The 24,286-nt window shown below is 39.3% G+C and overlaps 1 protein-coding gene across 1 annotated transcript in view; it reads left to right on the top strand.

The window, feature by feature from the left end:
- The window catches only part of FREM3 (FRAS1 related extracellular matrix 3), a 109,275-nt gene extending 86,368 nt beyond the window's left edge, over positions 1 to 22,907 (top strand). The window contains exons 7-8 of the mRNA XM_053597733.1: positions 19,713 to 19,862; positions 22,681 to 22,907. Of these exons, the coding sequence (XP_053453708.1) occupies positions 19,713 to 19,862; positions 22,681 to 22,907 (377 nt within the window). The remainder of the gene's footprint in view (positions 1 to 19,712; positions 19,863 to 22,680) is intronic.
- Positions 22,908 to 24,286: the final 1,379 nt, after the last annotated feature.

The following is a 24,286-nucleotide window of genomic DNA, read 5'->3' as shown; positions in this document are numbered from 1 at the left end:
AAAGGTGTAAAGTTTGTGTAGGCAATTGAAATTAACTTGTTACAAGCTAAAATAGACTATTACAACTATAAGATATTTTATGTAAACTTCATAGTAACTATATAGAAAATGCCTGTAGAAATTACACAAAGAAAGGAGAAGGTAATCAAAGCATTTCAATACAGAAAAAAATCAATGAAATCCAATAATTGAAGACTCCAAGAGAGGAAAAGAGGGAAAACTACAAGACAAACAGAAAACAACTAAAAAATTGGCAATATTACTTTTATCCCTACCAGTAATTACTTTAAATGTAAATGATTTAGATTCCCTAATCAAAAGACATAAAGTGCCAGAGCGGATTTAAACAGACACACACAAACACACAAGATCTAATTATATTATCAGCATGAAACATACACATAAACTGAAAGTGATGGATGAGCAAAGATATTCCTGCAAATGATAACCAAACTAGCAGGGATAGAAAGCTATTCTTAAATCAGACAAAATAAAAATCTTTTAGTTAGAAACTCGCACATGAGATAATGAAAGGCATTACACAATAATAAAAGGATCATTTCATCAGGAAGATATAACAATTATAAATATAAATGCACCAAATGTCATAGCACCCAAATATATGAGGCAAATACTGACAGAACTGAAGAGAAAAACACACAGCAATAAAATAATACTACAATACTAGAAGACTTCAATATACCACTTTTAATGAAGATAGAACAACAAAACAGAAAAATCAACAAAGAAACAGTGAACTTGGCTCAGCTCCCATAGCTCAGTGGTTAGGGTGCCAGCCACATACATGGGGGCTGGTGGGCTCAAAGCCAGCCCAGGACTGCTAAACACTAATGACAACAACAACAACAAAAAAAATAGCCAGGTGTTGTGGCAGGGGTCTGTAGTCCCAGCTACTTGGGAGGCTTAAACCCAAGAGTTTGAGGTTGCTGTGAGCTGTGACACCATGGCACTCTACCAAGGGCAACATAGAGAAACTCTGTCTCAAAAAAAAAAAAGAAGAAGAAGAAAGAAAAAGAAAGAAACAGTGAACTTAAATAACACTATAGACCAAAACCTAGTAGACAAATATGGAACATTCTACCCAATAATGGTAGCATATGTATCTTTCTCAAATTCATAGAATATTCTCTAGGAAAGACAACATGTTAGGTCACAATACAACTCTTAACCAATTTTAGAAGGTTAAAATCATATCCAAATATTTCTTTTCTGACCACAATGGAATGAAACTATAAGTCATTAGCAGAAGGAAAATTGGAAAAATTTATAACTGTGTAGAACATAAACACACTTTAAAAAAAAACAATATAACAAAGAAGAAATCAAAAAAGAAATTAAAAAATATTTTGAGACAAATTAAAATGAAAACTTATACTATACAGCAAAAGTGATACTAAGAGGGAAGTTTATAGGAATAAATGCCTACCCTTCTAATGAAAATCTCAAAAGAACGATTTTAAACAACCTAATCTAACTTTATACCCCAAGGAAATGGAAAAATAAGAACAAATTAAGCTCAAAGTTAGCAGAATAAAGGAAACAATAAAGATTCAAACACAAATAAATGAAATAGAAAATGGAAAAATAATAGAAAAATCAGTGAAACAAAGAGTTCAGTTTTTTGAAAAAATAAAATTGAAAAATCTTTAGTAGACAATCATTTCATCAGGAAGATATAACAATTATAAATATAAATGCACCAAACATCATAGCACCCAAATATATGAGGCAAATATTGACAGAACTGAAGAGAAAAACAAGAAAGAGAAGTCTCAAATAAATAAAATCAAAAATGAAAAAGGATATATTACTGATGCCACAGAAATAAAAAGGATAAGAGACGGTTATGAATAACTAACAACAAATTGGATAACCTAAATGAAATGGATAAATTCTTAGAAACACATAATATACCAAAAGTGAATCATGAAGAAATAGTCTTAACAGGCTTATAACTAATAAGGAGATTGAATCAGTAATAAAAACTTCCCAACAAAAACAAGCCCGGGATCAGATGGCTTCAGTGGTTAAGTCCACCAAACATTTAAGGAATTAAATAACTTTAATTCTTCTCAAATGCTTCCAAAAGATTAAAAAACACACACTTCCAAACTCATTTCATGAGGCCAGCATTGCTCCAATACCAAAACCAAAATTCCAAAAGGAAAAAAAAAGACTACAGGCCAATATCCCTGTGTGTAAACATAGCTACATAGATGCAAAAATCTTCAACAAAATGCTAGCAAGCTGAATTTACCAGCACATACCATACACCCAGTAATAGAATGAAAGATAAAAACTACATAAACCTCAATAGATGCAGTAAAAGCATTTGATAAAATTCAACCCCATATCATGGGGAAAACTCTCACAGGGAAAATACCTCAACATAATAAAGGCCATATATATATGAAAAGCCCACAGCTAACATCATAAATGGATCCAAGTTCCTACAGTGTCTGGCTTCCACCCTCCTCTCTAAATTTATTCCAAGCATTCACCTACTTTCACCTTACACATTATTAAAAAACTCTTGTATTCCTCCCCAAACACCAGGCTTTTTCTCACTTATGTGCCTTTGTTCAAACTATCCACTCAGAACATTTTCCCTACCTCTCTCATTGGCCAATTCTCATTCACTCTTTAAGATACTGTACAGCCTTGTTTTCTTCAGGACTCCTTCTGAGCCCTGAGGTCAGTTCCTTCTTTCACCATAGCAGGTAGGATTTAGCTGAAATCGATGCTCCTGGCCTATTATGCCAAAAATGACTCAACAACAAAAATCTCTTTATGTCCCCAGCAACTAGCACTATGCTCAGAGCACACATGGGGCGCTCAACAGGTGTTTGTTGAGCTTAACTAAAAGAAAAAAAATTGAATTTGACTTTGCCAAACCTGACACTAAAGAACCAATACTGATTCAGAGGCATTATCTTTCTTTTCTAAGAATGCAGAACCTGCTGAAATAAGCAGTTGTAGAGTTTTTCTGAAGATTAAGCTTACAAGTCTGTTTCTAGAATCTAGTTCCTTTCCTTAGGCAACTAATAAAAACATTTTCCTACCTTCCATCTTTTGGTATCCATCCTGTTCTGTGCGGCTTCTGGGAGTTTACCAGCAGTATTTATGCCATCTCACTTGCAGGACTTGGCATTAAATTTATCTGAATATATGGACACTGAACTCATTTTAAATGATGATCATGTCTCTTTTGAGAGGTTCACATCCCACCTTGTCATATTTCTGTACCCTATTTCCATGTAAAGAACATTCTCTTTTCTATTTATGGCTGTGGAATCCATTTAACCTAAGCATGATGTGGCCAAACATCATACGCTCACCATTTATTGCCCATCCTTGGGAATCATTGCTGGTATTATACCTGCCTGAACTAAGGTTGGGATCCTGTGGAGACTCTGCTGAGCTTTGCAGAGGGGCTGTTCTCTCTATTACAACAAATCCCCTGATGTGCAACAAATAGAACATCTGAAAAGAGCTTCATGATGGTTTTACCAAGTAATGCTTTACTCTCATGCTTTATGCTTCACTGTATTCTTACATTTTTTTCCTCCAAACAGCAACATAAGTGATTGAAATATTTTTTTAATTTTTTTTCTTACCCTTTCCTGATACCAAATAAGCTAATTTCTTTGCTAAAAAATTCAGGTCGCTTTGTCCAAACTTTAAAAAAAATAATAAGTTCAAAATATACAGAACTGAGTTAAAATTATACACTTGACAAATTCTTGAGTACTTATAATATATCAGCCACTGATCCCAAAGAATGGTTCCTGACCCCAGGGCTCTGATATGAAAAATCGGGCATGAGAATGGTAAGTTTAACATTTTTGCTTTCCAAAGAAGTGCTAAATTCAGAAAAGGGGCTCTAAGGAGACCATCTGGAAAGGGTAATGTGTGTCACCTCAATGTGGAGGTCACAGTGAACTGGGGGTCTGGATCTCCCTGGAAAATCTCAATGTGGGAGATAAACTGGTTGGCTGCTTTGATGGGTGAGCAACCACGGGGGAGTAACCACTGGGATTAAGCGGCATTCCCAGAGTTAACCAAGGCACAGGCTGCAGGCGGGTGGCCACAGGCCAGACACAAGCCACGCATACAAGACACAGCCAGTGGGGACTTGTCCTGCGTCTTGTCCAGAAGTGCCCTCAACAGAGACATCAGCAAATGCTTAACGGGCTGGGAAAGGATTAAGAGACCAGCCAGAACGCAGATGTTTCCTCCTTATCAAGGGAACTGCAAATACCCAACCGTGTGAGTGAGAGGTCTTCAAAGAACCCAGAAAAGTGCTCCTGAGAAATAGCATCAGATTTTCCTTGCGTCTTCCAAGTCCCTCAAAGACAACCATGAAAATATCCATCCAGAAAGAACTTTCCTGGCCCCGGCCTGGCCCGGCCCCGCTCCCGAGGCGAGCCAGGGACCCGCGCGGCTCAGCCACCAGCTGCAGCATGGTGGAGAAGTTGTGCCCAGACTTTCCGGAGTCGCACTTTCTTCCCGGTTACTCTGCGGGGTCGGAGCTGGGCCCGGAGCCCAGCAGCGGAGCCCTGCGAGTGGCTGGCCGGACCGTGGAGCCGAGGGTGCTGGACGGGGAGGGGCCGCGTTGCTGTCCTCGCAGTGCCCGGTGCGGGTGGCGGCTGCCGGGCCCGCATCCCCGGGACCTGGGCGACAACTTCCTAAACTTTCCGGAGGACGCTCATTTAAAGGAGTCCAGCACTGTGCCGGGAGCAGGAGCCGCGGCCTGCAACAGGTGTTGGAAGTCTTCTGGAGGTTTCCAGCAGAGCCAAATGTTGGAGAAATCTTTTCTGCTTCTCTGAAGTGTGAAGTGAGCTAATGCCAGCCCGGCAGTGGGTTGTTGAAAACAGCAATCACCGGTTTAGGACAGTGACAATGAAACATAAAGAAGTTGCATTTAGAGACCTAGTGACTGCTTTCTACCTTGTAAGGAAACATGACTCAGAAGCATTGATTTGTTAAGGTTTGTGAGGTCCTTGTTTTCGACAGGCAGCTGACTCCAGCTGCAGCTGTGAGCCTACAAGGCATTGACCCAGAAACAAGCATGATTGTATTCAGAAACCAGTGGGCACAGGTTCTGAGAGTCTTAGAGAAGAACACCCAGGCAAAGTATGGGTCTGTCCCTCCAGCTGAGGCCAGTGCTGTGCAGAATTATGTAGAACACAGGCTTTTCCTGCTGATTGAAGAGCAAGCCAAGGACGCTGAGATGGGGCCAGTCCTGGAATTTGTGGTCTTGGAGAACATAATGGACAAACTCTTCCTTTGGAGCCTGAGAAGGGAATTTACTGATGAGACTAAAATTGAGCAGCTAAAGATGGATGAGATGTTGGTCACCCAGTCGCACCAGCCTCTGTGGCACCACAAGCCCATTCTGAAGCCTCTGATGCTGCTGCTAAGCTCTTGTTCAGGAACAGCTACCCCTGTAGCGAGGGGAAGCTGGTTGTCCTGCTCAATCAACTCTGTTCCATCCTTGCCAAAGATCCCTCCATTCTGGAACTCTTCTTCCACACGAGTGAGGACCAACTGGCTGCCAACTTCCTCATCTCCCTTCTGAGTCCCTTCATTCACCCAGAGGGGACAGTGGGCCAGCAAGCCCAAGATGCTTTGCAGTTCATCATGTCCCTCTCTGCCAAGAACAGCATGGTAGCCCAATAAAAAATAAGTAAAAAAAAGAAAGAACTTTCCTGATTGTCTTGCCTCTCCTTCTGTCATATCCTTGGAGGCATCAGAAATATCCACTATTACAAGGGTATATGTGAAACTTGGTAAACGGTCTGTGAAGCTAGTGAATGATGCCCCATGATCATATCAATGTACACAGCTACGATTTAATAAAAAAAAAAGTTATAAAATAAACATTTCTTAGTTTTGGCTGTGTAAAAAAATAAATAAATAAAAAAAATAAATAAATATCCACTAGCCCTAATGGGGATAAGGTTCTTGGTAAGAAAAGAAAGGATGGGATATGCAAATTACCTTGATCTGATCACTGCATATTACGTGTATCAAAACACCACTACGTATCCCATAAATATGTACAGTTATTGTATGTCAATTGAAAAAAGAGGGGGCGGAGACAAGATGGCGAACTGAAGCCAGCTTTCCACAGAGGCTCCCGTCCTGAAGGAGAGTTAAGGGATGAAAATTTAGCAAGTAACCTGATGGATTCAAGCAGCACCAAGTGAGAAAGTTGAAGAACGCACATCAACCCTGCTGAGGAGAGCTGCAACCACAAGGACACAAACAGAAGGTACAAAACCCACCACCAAGCGGATGGGAGTCCCCCCTCCCCCACCTGATCGGCTTAAGAACCCCACAAACAAACGGGCATGAATCAAAGGCCCTCCCACTACACTTCACGGAAGAGACCTACTAAAATCTGGACCTATGTCCCTTACTAGGGTGCCTAGGCATTCTCCTGCCAGACATAAAATTGTATAAAACTGTAAATATCCTCTGCTGGCAACTTTGAGCTCCCAGCACTTCCCTCCACTCTCTCTGAGGTCTAAAAGCCTGTCCCCCAGGAGTTCAGATTCTTGGGTGACTTCTAGAGAGGAGAGGACGGTCCCTGAGCTGCGGCTGGTCAGCGCTGATTCTGGGGCATGGGAGAGAGGTGAAGACAGTCAGCGGAGGGTGACCCTCACCAGGGCAGCGCTTCCCTGAGGCGTGGTGCAGCAGCCTTCATTGGGCAACAATACAACCAGGCATAAAACTGAGTGGAACTGTGTGGCCTTGCTACCGGGGGCTCTGGGCTCCCGGCGCTCCCTCCGCCCTTGCTTTGTGGTCTGGAGACCTGAGTGCCTGCCGTGTGGCCGGGAAAGGAACTGGGTCGAACTGAGTCTGTTCACTGCCGGTGGCTCTGAGCTCCAGCTGCTCCCCCAACCCCACCCTCACTCTGAAGCCTGAAGGCTTGAGCTGCGGCAGTGTGGCCGGGTGAGAGACTCTGGGCTCTGGGCTCCCGGCACCCCACCCCACCCTCACTCTGGGAACTGGAGGCCTGTCCCCTAGGAGTCCAGATTCTTGGGGGATTTGTCGGGACCTGGACAGTGCCTGAACTGCGGTTGGTCAGTCCTGACTCTGGGACACAGGAGTGAGGCTTGGGGAGAACCACATCAGAGCGGCAGTTCCCTGAGGTGGCTGAAGCCACACCCCCTGCCTCCCTGGGCAACCAGAGGAGGCCACCCCTGAATATAGGATTTGCCTGAGGTGACTCACAGACCCAGGAAACTTACAGGGCAGGGCCGACTCAGAGAACTGAGACTTCAATCCAGAGCAAGTGCTTCACTGGGGTCAAACAGAAGCCAGCTGAAAATAAGTCAGAACCACTTAGCCCCACCACACCAGACAGGGCCCCAGTCTCTCAGGCCACAACACTGAACAGGCCCTCAACTAAACGCCAGGGTAAAAAATCAAAGGGAGTAAAACAACCATGGGGCGGAATCAGTGGAAAAACTCTGGTAACATGAATAACCAGAATAGATCAAGCCCCCTCCCCCAAGGAAAGATATGGCACATGTAATTGAAGATCCCATTCATAAAAAACTGGCAGACATGTCAGAAATCGAATTCAGAATTTGGACTGCAGACAAGATTAACAAAGTGGAATTAGGAATCCAAGGAGAAATTCAAAAGTTGTCTCAAGAATTTAACGAATTTAAAGACAAAACCACCAAAGACTTAGACACACTGAAGCAAGAATTTGCAGCCCTTAAAGATATGAAAAATACAGTAGAATCCCTCAGCAACAGTATGGAGCAAGCAGAAGAAAGGATTTCTGACATTGAAGATAAAGCCTTTGAATGCTCCAAAACTCTCAAAGAGGAAGAGAAATGAGAGCAAAAACGGATCATTCTCTTAGAGAGCTCTGGGATAATTCGAAGAAGGCTAATATACAAATAATAGGAGTTCCAGAAAACGATGAAGTGTACTCGCTGGGCACAGAGGCCCTTCTGCATGAAATTGTGAAAGAAAATTTTCCAGACATGCCTAGAGACTCTGAAATTCAGATAACAGACAGTTTCAGAACTCCAGCACGATTCAACCCTAATAAGTTATCCCCCAGACATATCATAATTAGCTTCACTAAAGTTAACATGAAGGAGAAAATTCTCAAGGTTATCAGGCAAAAGAAAGCCATTACCTACAAAGGTAAGAATATTAGAAAGACTGCAGATCTCTCTGCTGAAACTTTTCAAGCCAGAAGAGGGTGGTCATCGAATTTTAATCTCCTAAAGCAAAATAACTTTCAACCCCAAATCTTGTACCCAGCTAAACTGAGTTTCATCTATGATGGAGAAATTAAATACTTTAACGATATTAATATGTTGAAGAAATTTGCCACAACCAAACCAGCTCTTCAGGATATTCTCAGACCTATCCTCCATAATGACCAACCCAATCCTCTACTACAAACGTAAACTCACTCAGAAACTCCTGATCAAACTCCATCTTCTACAAAGGTGAAAAGATTAAAAATGTCCACTGGACTTTTGAAAAACTCGATACCCAAAATTTCACCAGATTTATCAATAGTCTCCATCAATGTGAATGGCTTAAACTGTCCTCTAAAGAGACATAAGTTAGCTGACTGGATACAAAAACTCAAACCAGATATCTGTTGCTTACAAGAATCACATCTTAACTTAAAAGACAAATACACACTCAGGGTGAAAGGATGGTCATCCATATTTCAGGCAAATGGTAACCAGAAAAAAGCAGGTGTTGCAATTTTATTTGCAGACAAATAGGCTTTAAACCAACAAAAGTAAGGAAGGACAAGAATGGTCACTTCATATTTGTTAAGGGTAATACTCAATATGATGAGATTTCAATTATGAATATCTATGCACCCAACCAGAATGCACCTCAATTTATCAGAGAAACTCTAACAGACATAAGCAACTTGATTTCCTACAGCTCCATAATAGTAGGAGATTTCAACACTCCTTTGGCAGTGATGTATCGATCCTCCAACAAAAAGCTGAGTAAAGAAATTTTAGATTTAAATCTAACCATCCAGCATTTAGATTTAGCAGACATCTACAGAACATATCATCCTAACAAAACTGAATACACGGAACTTACTCCAAAATCGATCACATCTTAGGTCACAAGTCTAGCCTCAGTAAATATAAAGGAATAGAAGTTATTCCATGCATCTTCTTGGACCATCATGAAATAAAACTTGAGCTGATTAACAATAGGAATCTGCATACTCATACAAAAACATGGAAGTTAAATAATCTCATGCTGAACGATAGCTGGGTCAGAGATGAGATCAAGAAACAATTGCCAAATTTTTGGAACAAAACGAAAATGAAGACACGAACTATCAGAACCTCTGGGACACCACAAAGGCAGTTCTAAGAGGGAAATTTATAGCACTGCAAGCCTTCCTCAGGAGAACGGAAAGAGAGGAAGTTAACAACTTAATGGGACATCTCAAGCAACTGGAAAAGTAAGAACACTCCAACCCCAAACCCAGTAGAAGAAAAGAAATAACCAAAATCATAGCAGAACTAAATGAAATTGAAAACAAAACAATAATACAACAGATTAATAAATCAAAAAGCTGGTTTTTTGAAAAGGTCAACAAAATAGATAAACCGTTGGACAACCTAATCAGTAAAGAGTAAAATCTCTAATCTCATCAATCAGAAATGACAAAGACGAAATAACAACAGACTCCTCAGAAATCAAAAAAATCCTTAATGAATATTACAAGAAACTTTACTCTCAGAAATATGAAAATCTGAAGGAAATGGACCGATACTTGGAAGCTCGTCGCCTTCTAAGACTTAACCAGAATCAAGTGGAAATGTTGAACAGGCCCATATCAAGTTCGGAAATAACATCAACCATACAAAACCTCCCCACAAAGAAAAGCCCAGACTAGATGGTTTCACATCAGAATTCTACCAAACCTTTAAAGAGGAATTAGTATCTATTCTACTCAACCTGTTCCAAAAGGTAGAAAAAGAAGGAAGACTACGTTGGGTAGTCTACGTTCTATGAAGCAAACATCACCCTGATCCCCAAACCAGGAAAAGACCCAACAAGAAAAGAAAACTATAGACAGATATCACTAATGAATATAGATGCAAAAATATTCAACAAGATCCTAACAAACAGAATCCAGCAACACATCAAACAAATTATACATCATGATCAAGTTGGCTTTACCCCAGGGTCTCAAGGCTGGTTCAATATATGTAAATCTATAAATGTAATTCAGCACAAAAACAAAGTAAAAAACAAAGACCATATGATTCTCTCAATTGATGCAGAAAAAGCTTTTGATAACATCCAACATCCCTTCATGATCAGAACACTTAAGAAAATTGGTATAGAAGGGACATTTCTTAAACTGATAGAGACCGTCTACAGCAAACCAACAGCCAATATCATATTGAATGGAGTTAAATTGAAATCATTTCCACTTAGATCAGGAACCAGACAAGGCTGCCCATTGTCTCCATTGCTTTTTAACATTGTAATGGAAGTTTTAGCCACTGCAATTAGGGAAGAAAAGGCGATCAAGGGTATCCACATAGGGTCAGAAGAGATCAAACTTTCGCTCTTCACAGATGATATGATTGTATATGTGGAAAACACTAGGGAATCTACTACAAAACTCTTAGAAGTGATCAAGGAATACAGCAACGTCTCAGGTTACAAAATCAACATTCATAAATCGGTAGCCTTTATATATACCAACAATAGTCAAGCTGAAAAACAATTGAGGACACTGTCCCATTCACAGTAATGCCAAAGAAGATGAAATATTTGGGAGTTTATCTAACAAAGGATGTGAAAGACCTATATAAAGAGAACTATGAAACTCTAAGAAAAGAGATAGCCGAAAATGTTAATAAATGGAAAAACAGATAGGACTCCAGGCATCTCTGGCTGGTGGGATCTGCCTATCATCACCCCTGAAAGGATACAGGGAGTCAGCGAGAGACTTCTGGACCCCAAGAGGAGGACTAAAACAGTGAAAAACCAGCAACTGGTCGCGAGTGTTCAATCCGTCTAACCCCGCCCGCAACTTCCACAGGCACGAGAACTTAAAGAGCAAGAGGAAGTGAAAGGAAAATTAGGACAAGGAAACAGATAAAAGAAATCACTCATGAGGAAGTATCAGCAGAAAACTCCAGGCAACATGAAGAACCAGTCCAGAACAACCCTGCCAAGGGACCATGAGGTAGCTACTGCAGAGGATTCCACCTATAAAGAAATGTTAGGAATGACAGAAAGGGAATTTAGAATACACATGTTGCAAACAATGAAAGAAATGATGGAAACAATGAAGGAAACTGCTAATAAAGTGGAAAATAACCAAAAGGAAATTCAAAACCAGAATCAAATAAGAGAAGAACGATATGAAGAATATAAAAAGGATATAGCAGAGCTCAAGGAACTGAAACAGTCAATTAGGGAACTTAAAGATGCAATGGAAAGTATCAGCAACAGGTTAGACCATGCAGAAGAAAGAATTTCAGAGGTAGAAGACAAAGTTTTTGAGATAACTCAGATAGTAAAAGAGGCAGAAAAGAAGAGAGAGAAAGCAGAACATTCACTGTCAGAATTATGGGACTCTATGAAGCGTTCCAACATACGAGTTATAGGAATCCCAGAAGGGGAAGAAGAATGCCCCAGCGGAATGGAAGCCATACTAGAGAATATTATAAAAGAAAATTTCCCAAATATCACCAAAGATTCTGACACACTGCTTTCAGAGGGCTATCGGACCCCAGGTCACCTCAACTCTAACCGAGCTTCTCCAAGACACATTGTGATGAACCTGTCCAAAGTCAAGACAAAAGAAAAGATTCTGCAAGCTGCCAGGAGTAAGCGCCAGTTAACCTACAGGGGCAAATCCATCAGAGTGACCGCTGACTTCTCTAATGAAACTTTCCAAGCAAGAAGACAATGGTCATCTAACCTTTAATCTACTTAAACAGAACAATTTCCAGCCCAGAATTCTGTACCCTGCTAAGCTAAGCTTAAAAATTGACGGAGAAATCAAATCATTTACGGATATACAAACATTGAGGAAATTTGCCACAACAAGACCAGCTCTACAGGAAATACTTCAACCTGTTCTGCACACTGACCACCACAATGGATCAGCAGCAAAGTAAGAACTCAGAAATTAAAGGACAGAACCTAACCTCCACACTGATGCAAAAGATAAAACTAAGCAATGGACTCTCACCAAATAAGATGAATAGAATACTACCACACTTATCAATTATCTCAATAAATGTTAATGGCTTGAATTCCCCACTGAGGAGACATAGATTGGTTGACTGGATTAAAAAACACAAGCCATCCATTTGCTGTCTGCAAGAAACACACCTGGCTTCAAAAGACAAATTAAAGCTCCGAGTCAAGGGTTGGAAGACAATTTTTCAGGCAAATGGAATTCAGAAGAAAAGAGGAGTTGCAATCTTATTTTCAGATACATGTGGATTTAAAGCAACTAAAGTCAAAAAAGACAAAGATGGTCATTTTATATTGGTCAAGGGAAAAATACAACAAGAAGACATTTCAATTCTAAATATTTATGCACCCAATTTAAATGCTCCCAGATTCTTGAAACAGACCTTACTCAGTCTGAGCAATATGATATCTGATAATATCATAATAACAGGGGACCTTAACACTCCTCTTACAGAGCTGGAGAGATCCTCTAAACAGAAATTAAACAAGGATATAAGAGACTTAAATGAGACCCTAGAACAACTTTGCTTGATAGACGCATATAGAACACTCCATCCCAAAGATAAAGAATATACATTCTTCTCATCACCCCATGGAACATTCTCCAAAATTGATCAGATCCTGGGACACAAAACAAATATCAACAGAATCAAAAGAATTGAAATTTTACCTTTTATCTTCTCAGACCATAAGGCACTAAAGGTGGAACTCAACTCTAACAAAAACACTCGACCGCACACACAGGCATGGAAATTAAACAATCTTCTGTTGAATAACAGATGGGTGCAGGAAGAAGTAAAACAGGAAATAATTAACTTCCTTGAGCATGACAACAATGAAGACACAAGCTACCAAAACCTGTGGGATACTGCAAAAGCAGTTTTGAGAGGAAAATTCATCGCTTTAGATGCCTACATTCAAAAAACAGGAAGAGAGCACATCAACAATCTCACAAGCCACTTTATGGAATTGGAAAAAGAAGAACAATCTTAGCCTAAACTCAGTAGAAGAAAAGAAATATCTAAAATCAAATCAGAGATCAATGAAATGGAAAACAAAAGAATCATTCAGAAAATTAATGAAACAAGGAGTTGGTTTTTTGAAAAAATTAATAAAATAGATAAACCACTGCCCAGACTAACGAGGAATAGAAAAGTAAAATCTCTAGTAACCTCAATCAGAAATGATGAAGGGGAAATAACAACTGATCCCACAGAGATACAAGAGATCATCTCTGAATACTACCAGAAATTCTATGCCCAGAAATTTGACAATGTGAAGGAAATGGATCAATATTTGGAATCACACCCTCTCCCTAGACTCAGCCAGGAAGAAATAGAGCTCCTGAACAGACCAATTTCAAGCACTGAGATCAAAGAAACAATAAAAAATCTTCCAACCAAAAAATGCCCTGGTCCAGATGGCTTCACACCAGAATTCTATCAAACCTTCAAGGAAGAGCTTATTCTTCTACTGCAGAAATTATTCCTAAAAATTGAGGAAGAAGGAATCTTCCCCAACACATTCTATGAAACAAACATCACCCTGATACCAAAACCAGGAAAAGACCCAAACAAAAAGGAGAATTTCAGACCAATCTCACTCATGAATATAGATGCAAAAATTCTCAACAAAATCCTAGGCAATAGACTACAGCTTATCATCAAAAAAGTCATTCATCATGATCAAGTAGGCTTCATCCCAGGGATGCAAGGCTGGTTTCACATACGCAAGTCCACAAATGTTATCCACCATATTAACAGAGGCAAAAATAAAGATCACATGATCCTCTCAATAGATGCAGAAAAAGCATTTGATAAAATCCAGCATCCTTTTCTAATTAGAACACTGAAGAGTATAGGCATAGGTGGCACATTTCTAAAACTGATTGAAGCTATCTATGACAAACCCACAGCCAAGATTTTACTGAATGGAGTAAAACTCAAAGCTTTTCCTCTTAGAACTGGAACCAGACAAGGTTGTCCTCTGTCACCTTTACTATTCAACGTAGTGCTGGAAGTTCTAGCCAATACAATTAGGCAAGACAAGGACATAAAGGGAATCCAAATGGGAGCAGAGGAGGTCAAACTCTCCCTCTTTGCTGACGACATGATCTTATACTTAGAGAACCCCAAAGACTCAACCACAAGACTCCTAGAAGTCATCAAAAAATACAGTAATGTTTCAGGATATAAAATCAATGTCCACAAGTCAGTAGCCTTTCTTTACACCAATAACAGTCAAGATGAGAAGCTAATTAAGGACACAACTCCCTTCACCATAGTTTCAAAGAAAGTGAAATACCTAGGAATATACCTAACAAAGGAGGTGAAGGACCTCTATAAAGAAAACTATGAAATCCTCAGAAAGGAAATAGCAGAGGATATTAACAAATGGAAGAACATACCATGCTCATGGATGGGAAGAATCAACATTGTTAAAATGTCTATACTTCCCAAAGCAATCTACCTATTCAATGCCATTCCTATCAAAATACCAACATCGTACTTTCAAGATTTGGAAAAAATGATTCTGCGTTTTTTATGGAACCAGAAAAAACCCCGTATAGCTAAGGCAGTTCTCTGTAACAAAAATAAAGCTGGGGGCATCAGCATACCAGATTTTAGTCTGTACTACAAAGCCATAGTGCTCAAGACAGCATGGTACTGGCACAAAAACAGAGACATAGAACTTGGAATCGAATTGAAAACCAAGAAATGACACTAACATTTTACAACCACCTAATCTTTGATAAACCAAACAAGAACATACCTTGGGGGAAAGACTCCCTATTCAATAAATGGTGTTGGGAGAACTGGATGTCTACATGTAAAAGACTGAAACTGGACCCACACCTTTCCCCACTCACAAAAATTGATTCAAGATGGATAAAGACTTAAACTTAAGGCATGAAACAATAAAAATCCTCCAAGAAAGCATAGGAAAAACACTGGAAGATATTGGCCTGGGGAAAGACTTCATGAAGAAGACTGCCATGGCAATTGCAACAACAACAAAAATAAACAAATGGGACTTCATTAAACTGAAAAGCTTCTGTACAGCTAAGGAGACAATAACCAAAGCAAAGAGACAACCTACACAATGGGAAAGGACATTTGCATATTTTCAATCAGACAAAAGCTTGATAACTAGGATCTATAGAGAACTCAAATTAATCCACATGAAAAAAGCCAACAATCCCTTATATCAATGGGCAAGAGACATGAATAGAACTTTCTCTAAAGACGACAGACGAATGGCTAACAAACACATGAAAAAATGTTCATCATCTCTATATATTAGAGAAATGCAAATCAAAACAACCCTGAGATATCATCTAACCCCAGTGAGAATGGCCCACATCACAAAATCTCAAAACTGCAGATGCTGGCGTGGATGTGGAGAGAAGGGAACACTTTTACACTGCTGGTGGAACTGCAAACTAGTACAACCTTTCTGGAAGGAAGTATGGAGAAACCTCAAAGCACTCAAGCTAGACCTCCCATTTGATCCTGCAATCCCATTACTGGGCATCTACCCAGAAGGAAAAAAATCCTTTTATCATAAGGACACTTGTACTAGACTGTTTATTGCAGCTCAATTTACAATCGCCAAAATGTGGAAACAGCCTAAATGCCCACCAACCCAGGAATGGATTAACAAGCTGTGGTATATGTATACCATGGAATACTATTCAGCCATTAAAAAAAATGGAGACTTTACATCCTTCGTATTAACCTGGATGGACGTGGAAGACATTATTCTTAGTAAAGCATCACAAGAATGGAGAAGCATGAATCCTATGTACTCAATTTTGATATGAGGACAATTAATGACAATTATGGTTATGAGGGGGAAACAGAAAGAGGGAAGGAGGGAGGTTGGTGGAGCCTTGGTGTGTGTCACACTTTATGGGGGCAAGACATGATTGCAAGAGGGACTTTACCTAACAATTGCAATCAGTGTAACCTGGCTTATTGTACCCTCAATGAATCCCCAACAATAAAAAATAAAATAAAATTAAAAAATAAAAAAAATAAATGGAAAAACATACCATGCTCATGGCTGGGAAGAATCAACATTGTTACAATGTCCATACTACCCAAAGCAATATATAACTTCAACGCAATCCCTATTAAAGTTCCACTGTCATACTTTAAAGATCTTGAAAAAACAATACTTCATTTTATATGGAATCAGAAAAAAACCTCGAATAGCTAAGACATTACTCAAAAATAAAAACAAAGCAGGAGGAATTACTCTACCAGACCTCTGACTATACTACAAATCGATAGTGATCAAAACAGCATGGTATTGGCACAAAAACAGAGAAGTAGATGTCTGGAACAGAATAGAGAACCAAGAGATGAATCCAGCTACTTACCATTATTTAATCTTTGACAAGCCAATTAAAAACATTCAGTGAGGAAAATATTCCCTATTTAACAAATGGTGCTTGGTGAACTGGCTGGCAACCTGTAGAAGACTGAAACTGGACCCACACCTTTCACCATTAACCAAGATAGACTGTTAACTGGATTAAAGATTTAAACGTAAGACATGAAACTATAAAAATACTAGAAGAGAGTGCAGGGAAAACCCTTGAACAAATTGGGTTGGGCGAGTTTTTTATGAGAAGGACCCCCCGGGCAATTGAAGCAGCTTCAAAAATACACTATTGGGACTTGCTCAAACTGAAAAGCTTCTGCACAGCCAAGAATACACTAAGTAAAGCAAGCAAACAGCCCACAGAATGGGAGAAGATATTTGCAAGTTATGTCTCTGACAAAGGTTTAATAACCAGAATCCACAGAGAACTCAAACACATTAGCAAGAAAAAAAAAGTGATACCATCACAGGCTGGGCAAGGGATTTGAAGAGAAACTTCTCTGAAGAAGACAGGCGCGTGGCCTTCAGACATATGGAAAAATGCTCATCATCTTTAATCATCAGAGAAATGCAAATCAAGACTACTGTGAGATATCATCTAACTCCAGTGAGACTAGCCTATATCACAAAATCCCAAGACCAGAGATGTTGGCACGGATGTGGAGAAAAGGGAACACTTTTTGCACTGCTGGTGGGAATGCAAATTAATACATTCCTTTTGGAAAGATATATGGAGAATACTTAGAGATCTACAAATAGATCTGCCATTCAATCCTGTAATCCCTCTACCGGGCATATACCCAGAAGACCAAAAATCACATCATAACAAAGATATTTGTACCAGAATGTTTATTGCAGCCCTATTCATAATTGCTAAGTCATGGAAGAAACCCAAATGCCCATCGATCCACGAATGTATTAATAAATAGTGGTATATGTACACCATGGAATACTATGCAGCCTTGAAGAAAGATGGAGACTTTACTTCTTTCATGTTTACATGGATGGAGCTGGAACATATTCTTCTCAGTAAAGTATCTCGAGAATGGAAGAAAAAGTATCCAATGTACTCACCCCTACTATGAAACTAATTTAGGACCTTCACATAAAGCTATAACCCAGTTACAACCTAAGAATAAGGGGAAGGAGGAAAGGGTGGGGAGGGAGGGGGGAGCTGAGTAGAGGGAGGGGCATTGAAAGGATCATACCTGTGGTGCATCTTACAAGGGTATGTGAGGCTTGGTAAATGTGGAATGTAAATGTCTTAGCAAAGGAACTAAGAAAATGCCAGGAGGACTATGTCAACTAATGTGATGAAAATGTGTCAAATGGTCTATGAACCAAGTGTATGGTGCCCCATGATCATATTGATGTACACAGCTATGATTTAATAAAAAAAAAAAGAAAGAAAGAAAAAGAAAAAAGAAAAGAAAGGTAAGAAATTCCCTACCACCCTTCTCTGAGTACAGGCCTCCCACCTGCCATATGCCTGAGTTGAGCAAATAGCAAGTGTGACCCATCACGGCAGTAAGAGAACTATTCAAAATGTTATGGAAGTACAGGGTAAATAATCAGAATAATATATCTTCCTAGAGCGAGTAACTTTTATTTTTTTGTTGTTGTTGTTGTGGTTTTTTTTTTGGCCGAGGCTGGGTTTGAACCCGCCACCTCCGGCATATGGGACCGGCGCCCTACCTGCTGAGCCACAGGCGCCGCCCTAGAGCGAGTAACTTTTTATCAAAGTTTAAAAGAATGAGGAGGCATTCACCAAAACTGGTACATTCCAACTCTTAGAACATCACCTGCAAATATGAAGACTCACAAATGCATGTTGTGTTGGACACATTCTGAGTTGTTTGGTGTGATTGGGACACAGGGCACCGAGTGGGGTATGATACCAGAGGTTTCTGGGGGAAAAAGTGGACAAATCAGTTATTAGATTATAAGAGATGCCATGGTAAAATTTCCTTTGGCGGTTGAGCAATCTCTAATATATCTTGAGAAAATAATACTTATTCAATCTGATATCTATCCTTCAAATTTTTAGTTTTAATTCAGATATGCTTCAGTATTGCAATATGTTTTGCAAAAGTATCATCTCTATAACTGATTTTCTGTTTTATAATCTCAGGGAATCATTTGTCCACAGTCAAGCTGATTATCTTAATGTTTATACTTTTTTTCCACCTATATATATCACAGCCCAAGCAAAAACATTTATTTCAAAATGTTTTTCATGACAGTGTATATCTAGCATAACAGCAAAAGCGTGCATAGGCTTTAAATAGTCATTTTAAATTCATAAGCTACTTTTTGGAAGACAGTGAGCGGCGTATGGGTAGGTATACCTGTTTGGCCAGATCAATATTCTCCTTGTCAAACTTTTCCCCTCTTTAAAAGATGTGCGTTTCTCTTCCACACGCCCCTGAAGCATGGCAGGGGTGCTGGTCTCCTTAGCCTCCTCTCTCAGGAGTCACTTCTCCGCCTCTAGGAGTGCATATCTGGCATCTCAGCTAACAGGACTGCTCATGCCCCATACCCTCAGCCCCAGACCTAGGAGTTCTGTCTGTCCCTGTGATCAGCAAATGCCATAAGAAAAGGCACAGCAGCATCTCCAAATTCAGAATCCTGGCTCAACTGTCCCTCCCCACAACCAGAGCAATTTTCTCAGGGGAAAGTGATGGAGGCACTGCCTATACTTCTTCAACCGTCTTTTGCTGAACAATAGCTGACTTGGCTGAGTTCCAGCCGACTGGCCAATTTTCTGCAATAGGGAAATTTCTACCATATAACAGAAAGCTCTTAAAACAGAAAATGAATGGAATTCCAACTGATTTTTTTCTTTGTTGCACTTCCTGGAGTCAAAGTCTTTTTGTGAGTGGATCTTTGATGTGGCTTTTTGTGTTTTTTATTTTTTTTTTTACTCCCTGAGCTATATATAAATAGGACCTGTGGGACCTGTCAAGTCCGACAATTGTGACACAGGTCCAGAGGAGATGGTATGCCTGAGAGGCTGAGCATTCTCCATTTGTCCTTTCCTGCCTCCTTAGCACCTGCCCTGCACTTTGGGGTTGCTGAGTACCATGTTGATGAAAGCGCTGGCTACGTGGAGGTTTGTGTCTGGAGAACAGGCACTGATCTTTCCCAAGCATCATCCGTCACCGTGCACTCCAGGAAGACAGAGCGGGAGTCAGCAGAAGGTGAGAGGGCCACTTAAAGAATATATCATCATGAACTGCATTTATGGTGGGATCCAGTCTGTCACAGACGCTTGCCTAGTCTTCAGGCTCTGACTACAAATTTCTCCTATTTGAACACACAGATTGATTGTACACATTACAACTTCTGCTGTTTACAAAATAAGTAGAATATGCAGATAACACTTTTCATGACTCATTCATTATGCATTTGCTTGTCATGCACTCAAATTAATTTTCCCAAGTTCATAATATTTGCACATTTACTAAGGTGCTAATGAACAATATTTCAGACAAAAGTACCTCCATCATGGCTGAGCAAATCTAACTCCTGAAAAAATCCAGTCACGTGTCAGATCTCTGACTCACAGGCGTTTTCCTCGGCTTTGAGCCGAGGAAACTCATGTCACATCCCACTCGCCATTTTGTGTCCTAACTTGGATGATGAAGGGCTCGCAGGCAGTGGAGCTAGATGATTCTGGGTACCTCTTTCTCTCATGAGCCTGTTAATTGCTTTAAGAAAACAGCAGGACCAATAGAAAAAGAAAGGAACCTTCCCATCTATACCGATGCCCACATTTTCTCATTTGCAGCCGGAGGCTTTAGGTCTCCTGGGATGAGGATGGTTCAGGACTAGTATAATACCCATGAGAATATTTTAAAATAAAAGCAAAAAAAGCCTTTAAATAAAACCCAGTAATCTTAAAAAAAAAAAAAAAAATCCTACACTAACTGATGAAAATGTGAACCCAGTTTCGCGTACCCAGAAACAGTTAAAAGAAAATGAAGATTGAAAAATGTATGGTTATAATTTGTTAAATAGTAATTATAACTTCTATGTACTTGATGCCTGCTATTTGCCAAATACTGTGCTAGCATCTTTGCTGTATTATCTCAGGTCTTCACAATACCTTATACGTTTATTGTGAATAACCCTATGCTTAGTTTGCAAGTGAAGAAACTCAAAAGAGATTAAATGATTTATAATCAGTGGACCAAGATTAGAACCAAAGTGCATGAGATAGAAAACTTTCTTTCCCTTCTCTCTTGGTAACTTTCACCATAATCTTGTTTTGTTTTCTTAATGTCATTATTGGATGCCTTTTAAAAATACTTTAAAATAATGTCTCTATTAAAACACCGGTTCTCAACCTGTAGGTCGCAACCCACAGGAACTGTATTAAAGGGCTGCAGCATTAGGAAGGTTGAAAACCACTATAAAAAGCACAGTGAAATTTCTTTTTCCTCACCATTGAGGGTAAGTTTGGAACCACCTCTCTGAAAACTTAGTAATTCCTAGAAAGACATTCTTCTATATAACCAGAAAACAAGCATATAATCAGGAATTAACGTGAATACTTCTACAGTCTAATCTTCAGAACTCATTTAATTTCTACCAATTGTTCCCAAAACATTATTTATACGAAAAGAATTCAGTTCAGAATTACACATTCAATTTAGTTGTCACATATGCTTTAATTTCCTTTAATCTACACCAGTACCTTTGTCCTTTCTTGACTTTCATCACCTTGATGGTTTTAAAAATTACAAGCCAGTTTTTGTGTTATTGAACATCCTCCCAGTTTGGGTGTGTCTACCTCATAGTTAGACCCTGGTTATGCATCTTTAGCAGGACTATCACAAGGATAATACTGTGTTCTCATTGCATTCCACCACATGGCACACCATTTCAAATATCCCATTACTGGCAGTGTTAACTTTGATCACCTGAGTAAAGTGGTTATCTGACAGGTTTCCCCACTCTAATGTTACTTTTTCCCTTTGCAATTAATAAGTGTTTTATGGGAGAGATAAGTTGAAGCAATGCAAATATTATCTTCCTCAATTTATTTATGTATTAATTTATATCACTCGGGAGGCCAAGTGAGGCAGCTCATGCCTGTAACCCTTGACTCTGGGAGGCTGAGGCGGGTGGATCCCTTAAGCTTGGGAGTTTGAGACCAGCCTAAGCAAAGCAAGATGCTGTCTCTACTAAAAACAGAAAGACTAGCTAGGCGTTGTGATGGACACCTGTAGTCCCACCTACTTAGGAGGCTGAGGCAAGAAAATCCAACAAGAGTTGGAAGTTGCCATGAGCTAGGCTGATACCATAGCCCTCTAGCCTGAGCAATAGAATGAGACTTTGTCTAAAAAAATATACAGGGTATCCATAAAGTTCATGTGCAATTTAGAATAGTGTGCATATTACAGGACATGTGTAATTTAGAATAGTGTGCCAGTATCAATCACGCAGGAGTTTCCATGTAAGTCCATCTCATATGTTACTGTCATTACATTTGATGACTTTTCAAATAAGTAATAAATAAGCTGTATGGTCAGATAGGCCAGCATGCAAAAATGATTCATAACAACTCAGAGAATGGTAAAACATCATGGCTGAGTAAAATTGAGTGTAATATTGCGCGATTCAACCAGATGTCTGGCAAAGGTGAATGAGTGAAAACCTTGTCAAAATAGAATTCATGATTTTTACCTTCAAAGTTAAAAATTTTTTAAATCAAGTCTTTCATTTCAAGTTGAAGCTGCCTTCAGTATAATCAGTAGGGTCTTTGTGGAAGTGTGTGGAAGGTAACATGCAGAGCCCTGAGGAGGTGCATGGGCATGGAGGGAGGGGCCACGTGGCATTTGGTAGAATACGGAAGTTTCCCCTTCCCAGGGATTACGCCCATAAAATGCGATTCTGGGGGTGCTGAGTACAAAGGAGGATGGGACAGAGTTGATGCAACCTTACTTTTCTCTAAAGGAAAACTTACAGCAATAAACCCTGCAGTCTCACTAGTGCCTTTTCTTCTCCCACTAGCTGGAATAGATTATGTTGGCATCAGCCGAAATCTGGATTTTGCCCCAGGAATACGCATGCAGACGTTCAAAGTGACAATCCTTGATGACGTGGGACAGCCCATCTTGGAAGGTCCAGAGAAGTTTGAATTACTTCTCCAAATGCCTGTGGGTGCAGCACTTGGGGAACCGAATAAAACCACCGTTTTCATCAGTGACACCATTCATGACTGTAAGCAGTGCTTGTAATTCCTTTCATTGAAAGACTAAAGGGGGAAAACGCCAAAAACACCTCTCCCCAGCCACAGAATGAAGCTCTACTGTTTCTAGATCTCAACAGCTCTGGGATATCAATGACATTGTGCTATCATTAGTGTTATATTCTGGTAATATGTGCAAATATAATTTATGTGACTGCATGGGGATATATATGTGTGTGTGTGTGTGTCTATCTATATATATATAGTTATATATATATAGATAGACACACACAGAGAAGGATTGAGCCCACAAAGAATGCGATTGTATTCTTGTTATCCTTGTTCTATTTTACTTTGTTTCCAAGGTCAGTGAAACACACTGCCATCAATCAAATCAACAGTTAATATCAAAGCATCAACCTCCCTTTACTGGTTGATACTGGACTGAAGCACTTTTCAACTATACATACATATATATACACATAAACATATACACACACGCACATACACTCTTGCTTTTTCAGGTTATTGAGATGTGGATGCCCTGTCTGAAATGCAGATAATCCTAAATCTCTTTTTTGCCAAGGGTTCAATTCTCCTCCATGAGTCTTTATCAGAGCTGCTTAGGTAGGGAAATTTTTCACTGACTCCCCATTCTACACTCTTTTGTAAAAAAGATAATTAAAAATAAAGTGATTTAAAATGCAAATAGCAGAAAGGAGAAGAAAGAAAAGTAGATGATTTGCATAGTTCCCAAACTGCCTAATTAGTTCTTAACTAATTTTAATTTGATAATATGACCATTAATACGACTCCACTCATGCCAGATAATCAAAGTTTCCAAGTTATTTTGAAAACTACACTTTCATGCCTCATTATTATCTTTTAGGTATTTCTTATGCAAAACTTAAAATTTCAGTTTCAGACATTACTTAATATATTCTCAAGCCAACATTCATCCTTTTTCTGCAGATATTACAGCGTGTTTTATGAAGTCAGTCTGTTCCATTTCCAGTTTCCACCCATTAAGATATGATAGGGAAGCAAAAGTACATTTTTTCAGGGTTCTAGGATTAAACCTAATGTATTCTATGTAGCCTACAGTGTAGTCTATAGCTGAGTAAGGAAAGAAATCTAGTGGCCTAAAAAAGTAAAATATGCCTGATTTCCTACCAAGAATGGAATTTGTACACTATGGAAAATTGAGCTCATTAGTCATTACTCACATTACTCCTCATATATATATATAAATAAATTGGGAACTTACAAATACTTATAAATTTTACCAGTATCTCTAATGAAAACTGAAATCATATTTCATCTTGCTAATTAGCCATCTGGAAGCAATATGTAATTTGTTAGCTAATTTTTTTCTTTCTTTGCAAGAAAGAAAAATATATATATACACAAATGCACATTCTCTAAAGC

The sequence above is a fragment of the Nycticebus coucang genome, chromosome 1, assembly GCF_027406575.1.
Source record: "Nycticebus coucang isolate mNycCou1 chromosome 1, mNycCou1.pri, whole genome shotgun sequence".
NCBI classification, from domain to species: Eukaryota; Metazoa; Chordata; class Mammalia; order Primates; family Lorisidae; genus Nycticebus; species Nycticebus coucang.
The sequence above is the reverse complement of the archived record's forward strand: the minus strand, read 5'-3'. Positions and strand labels throughout refer to the sequence as shown.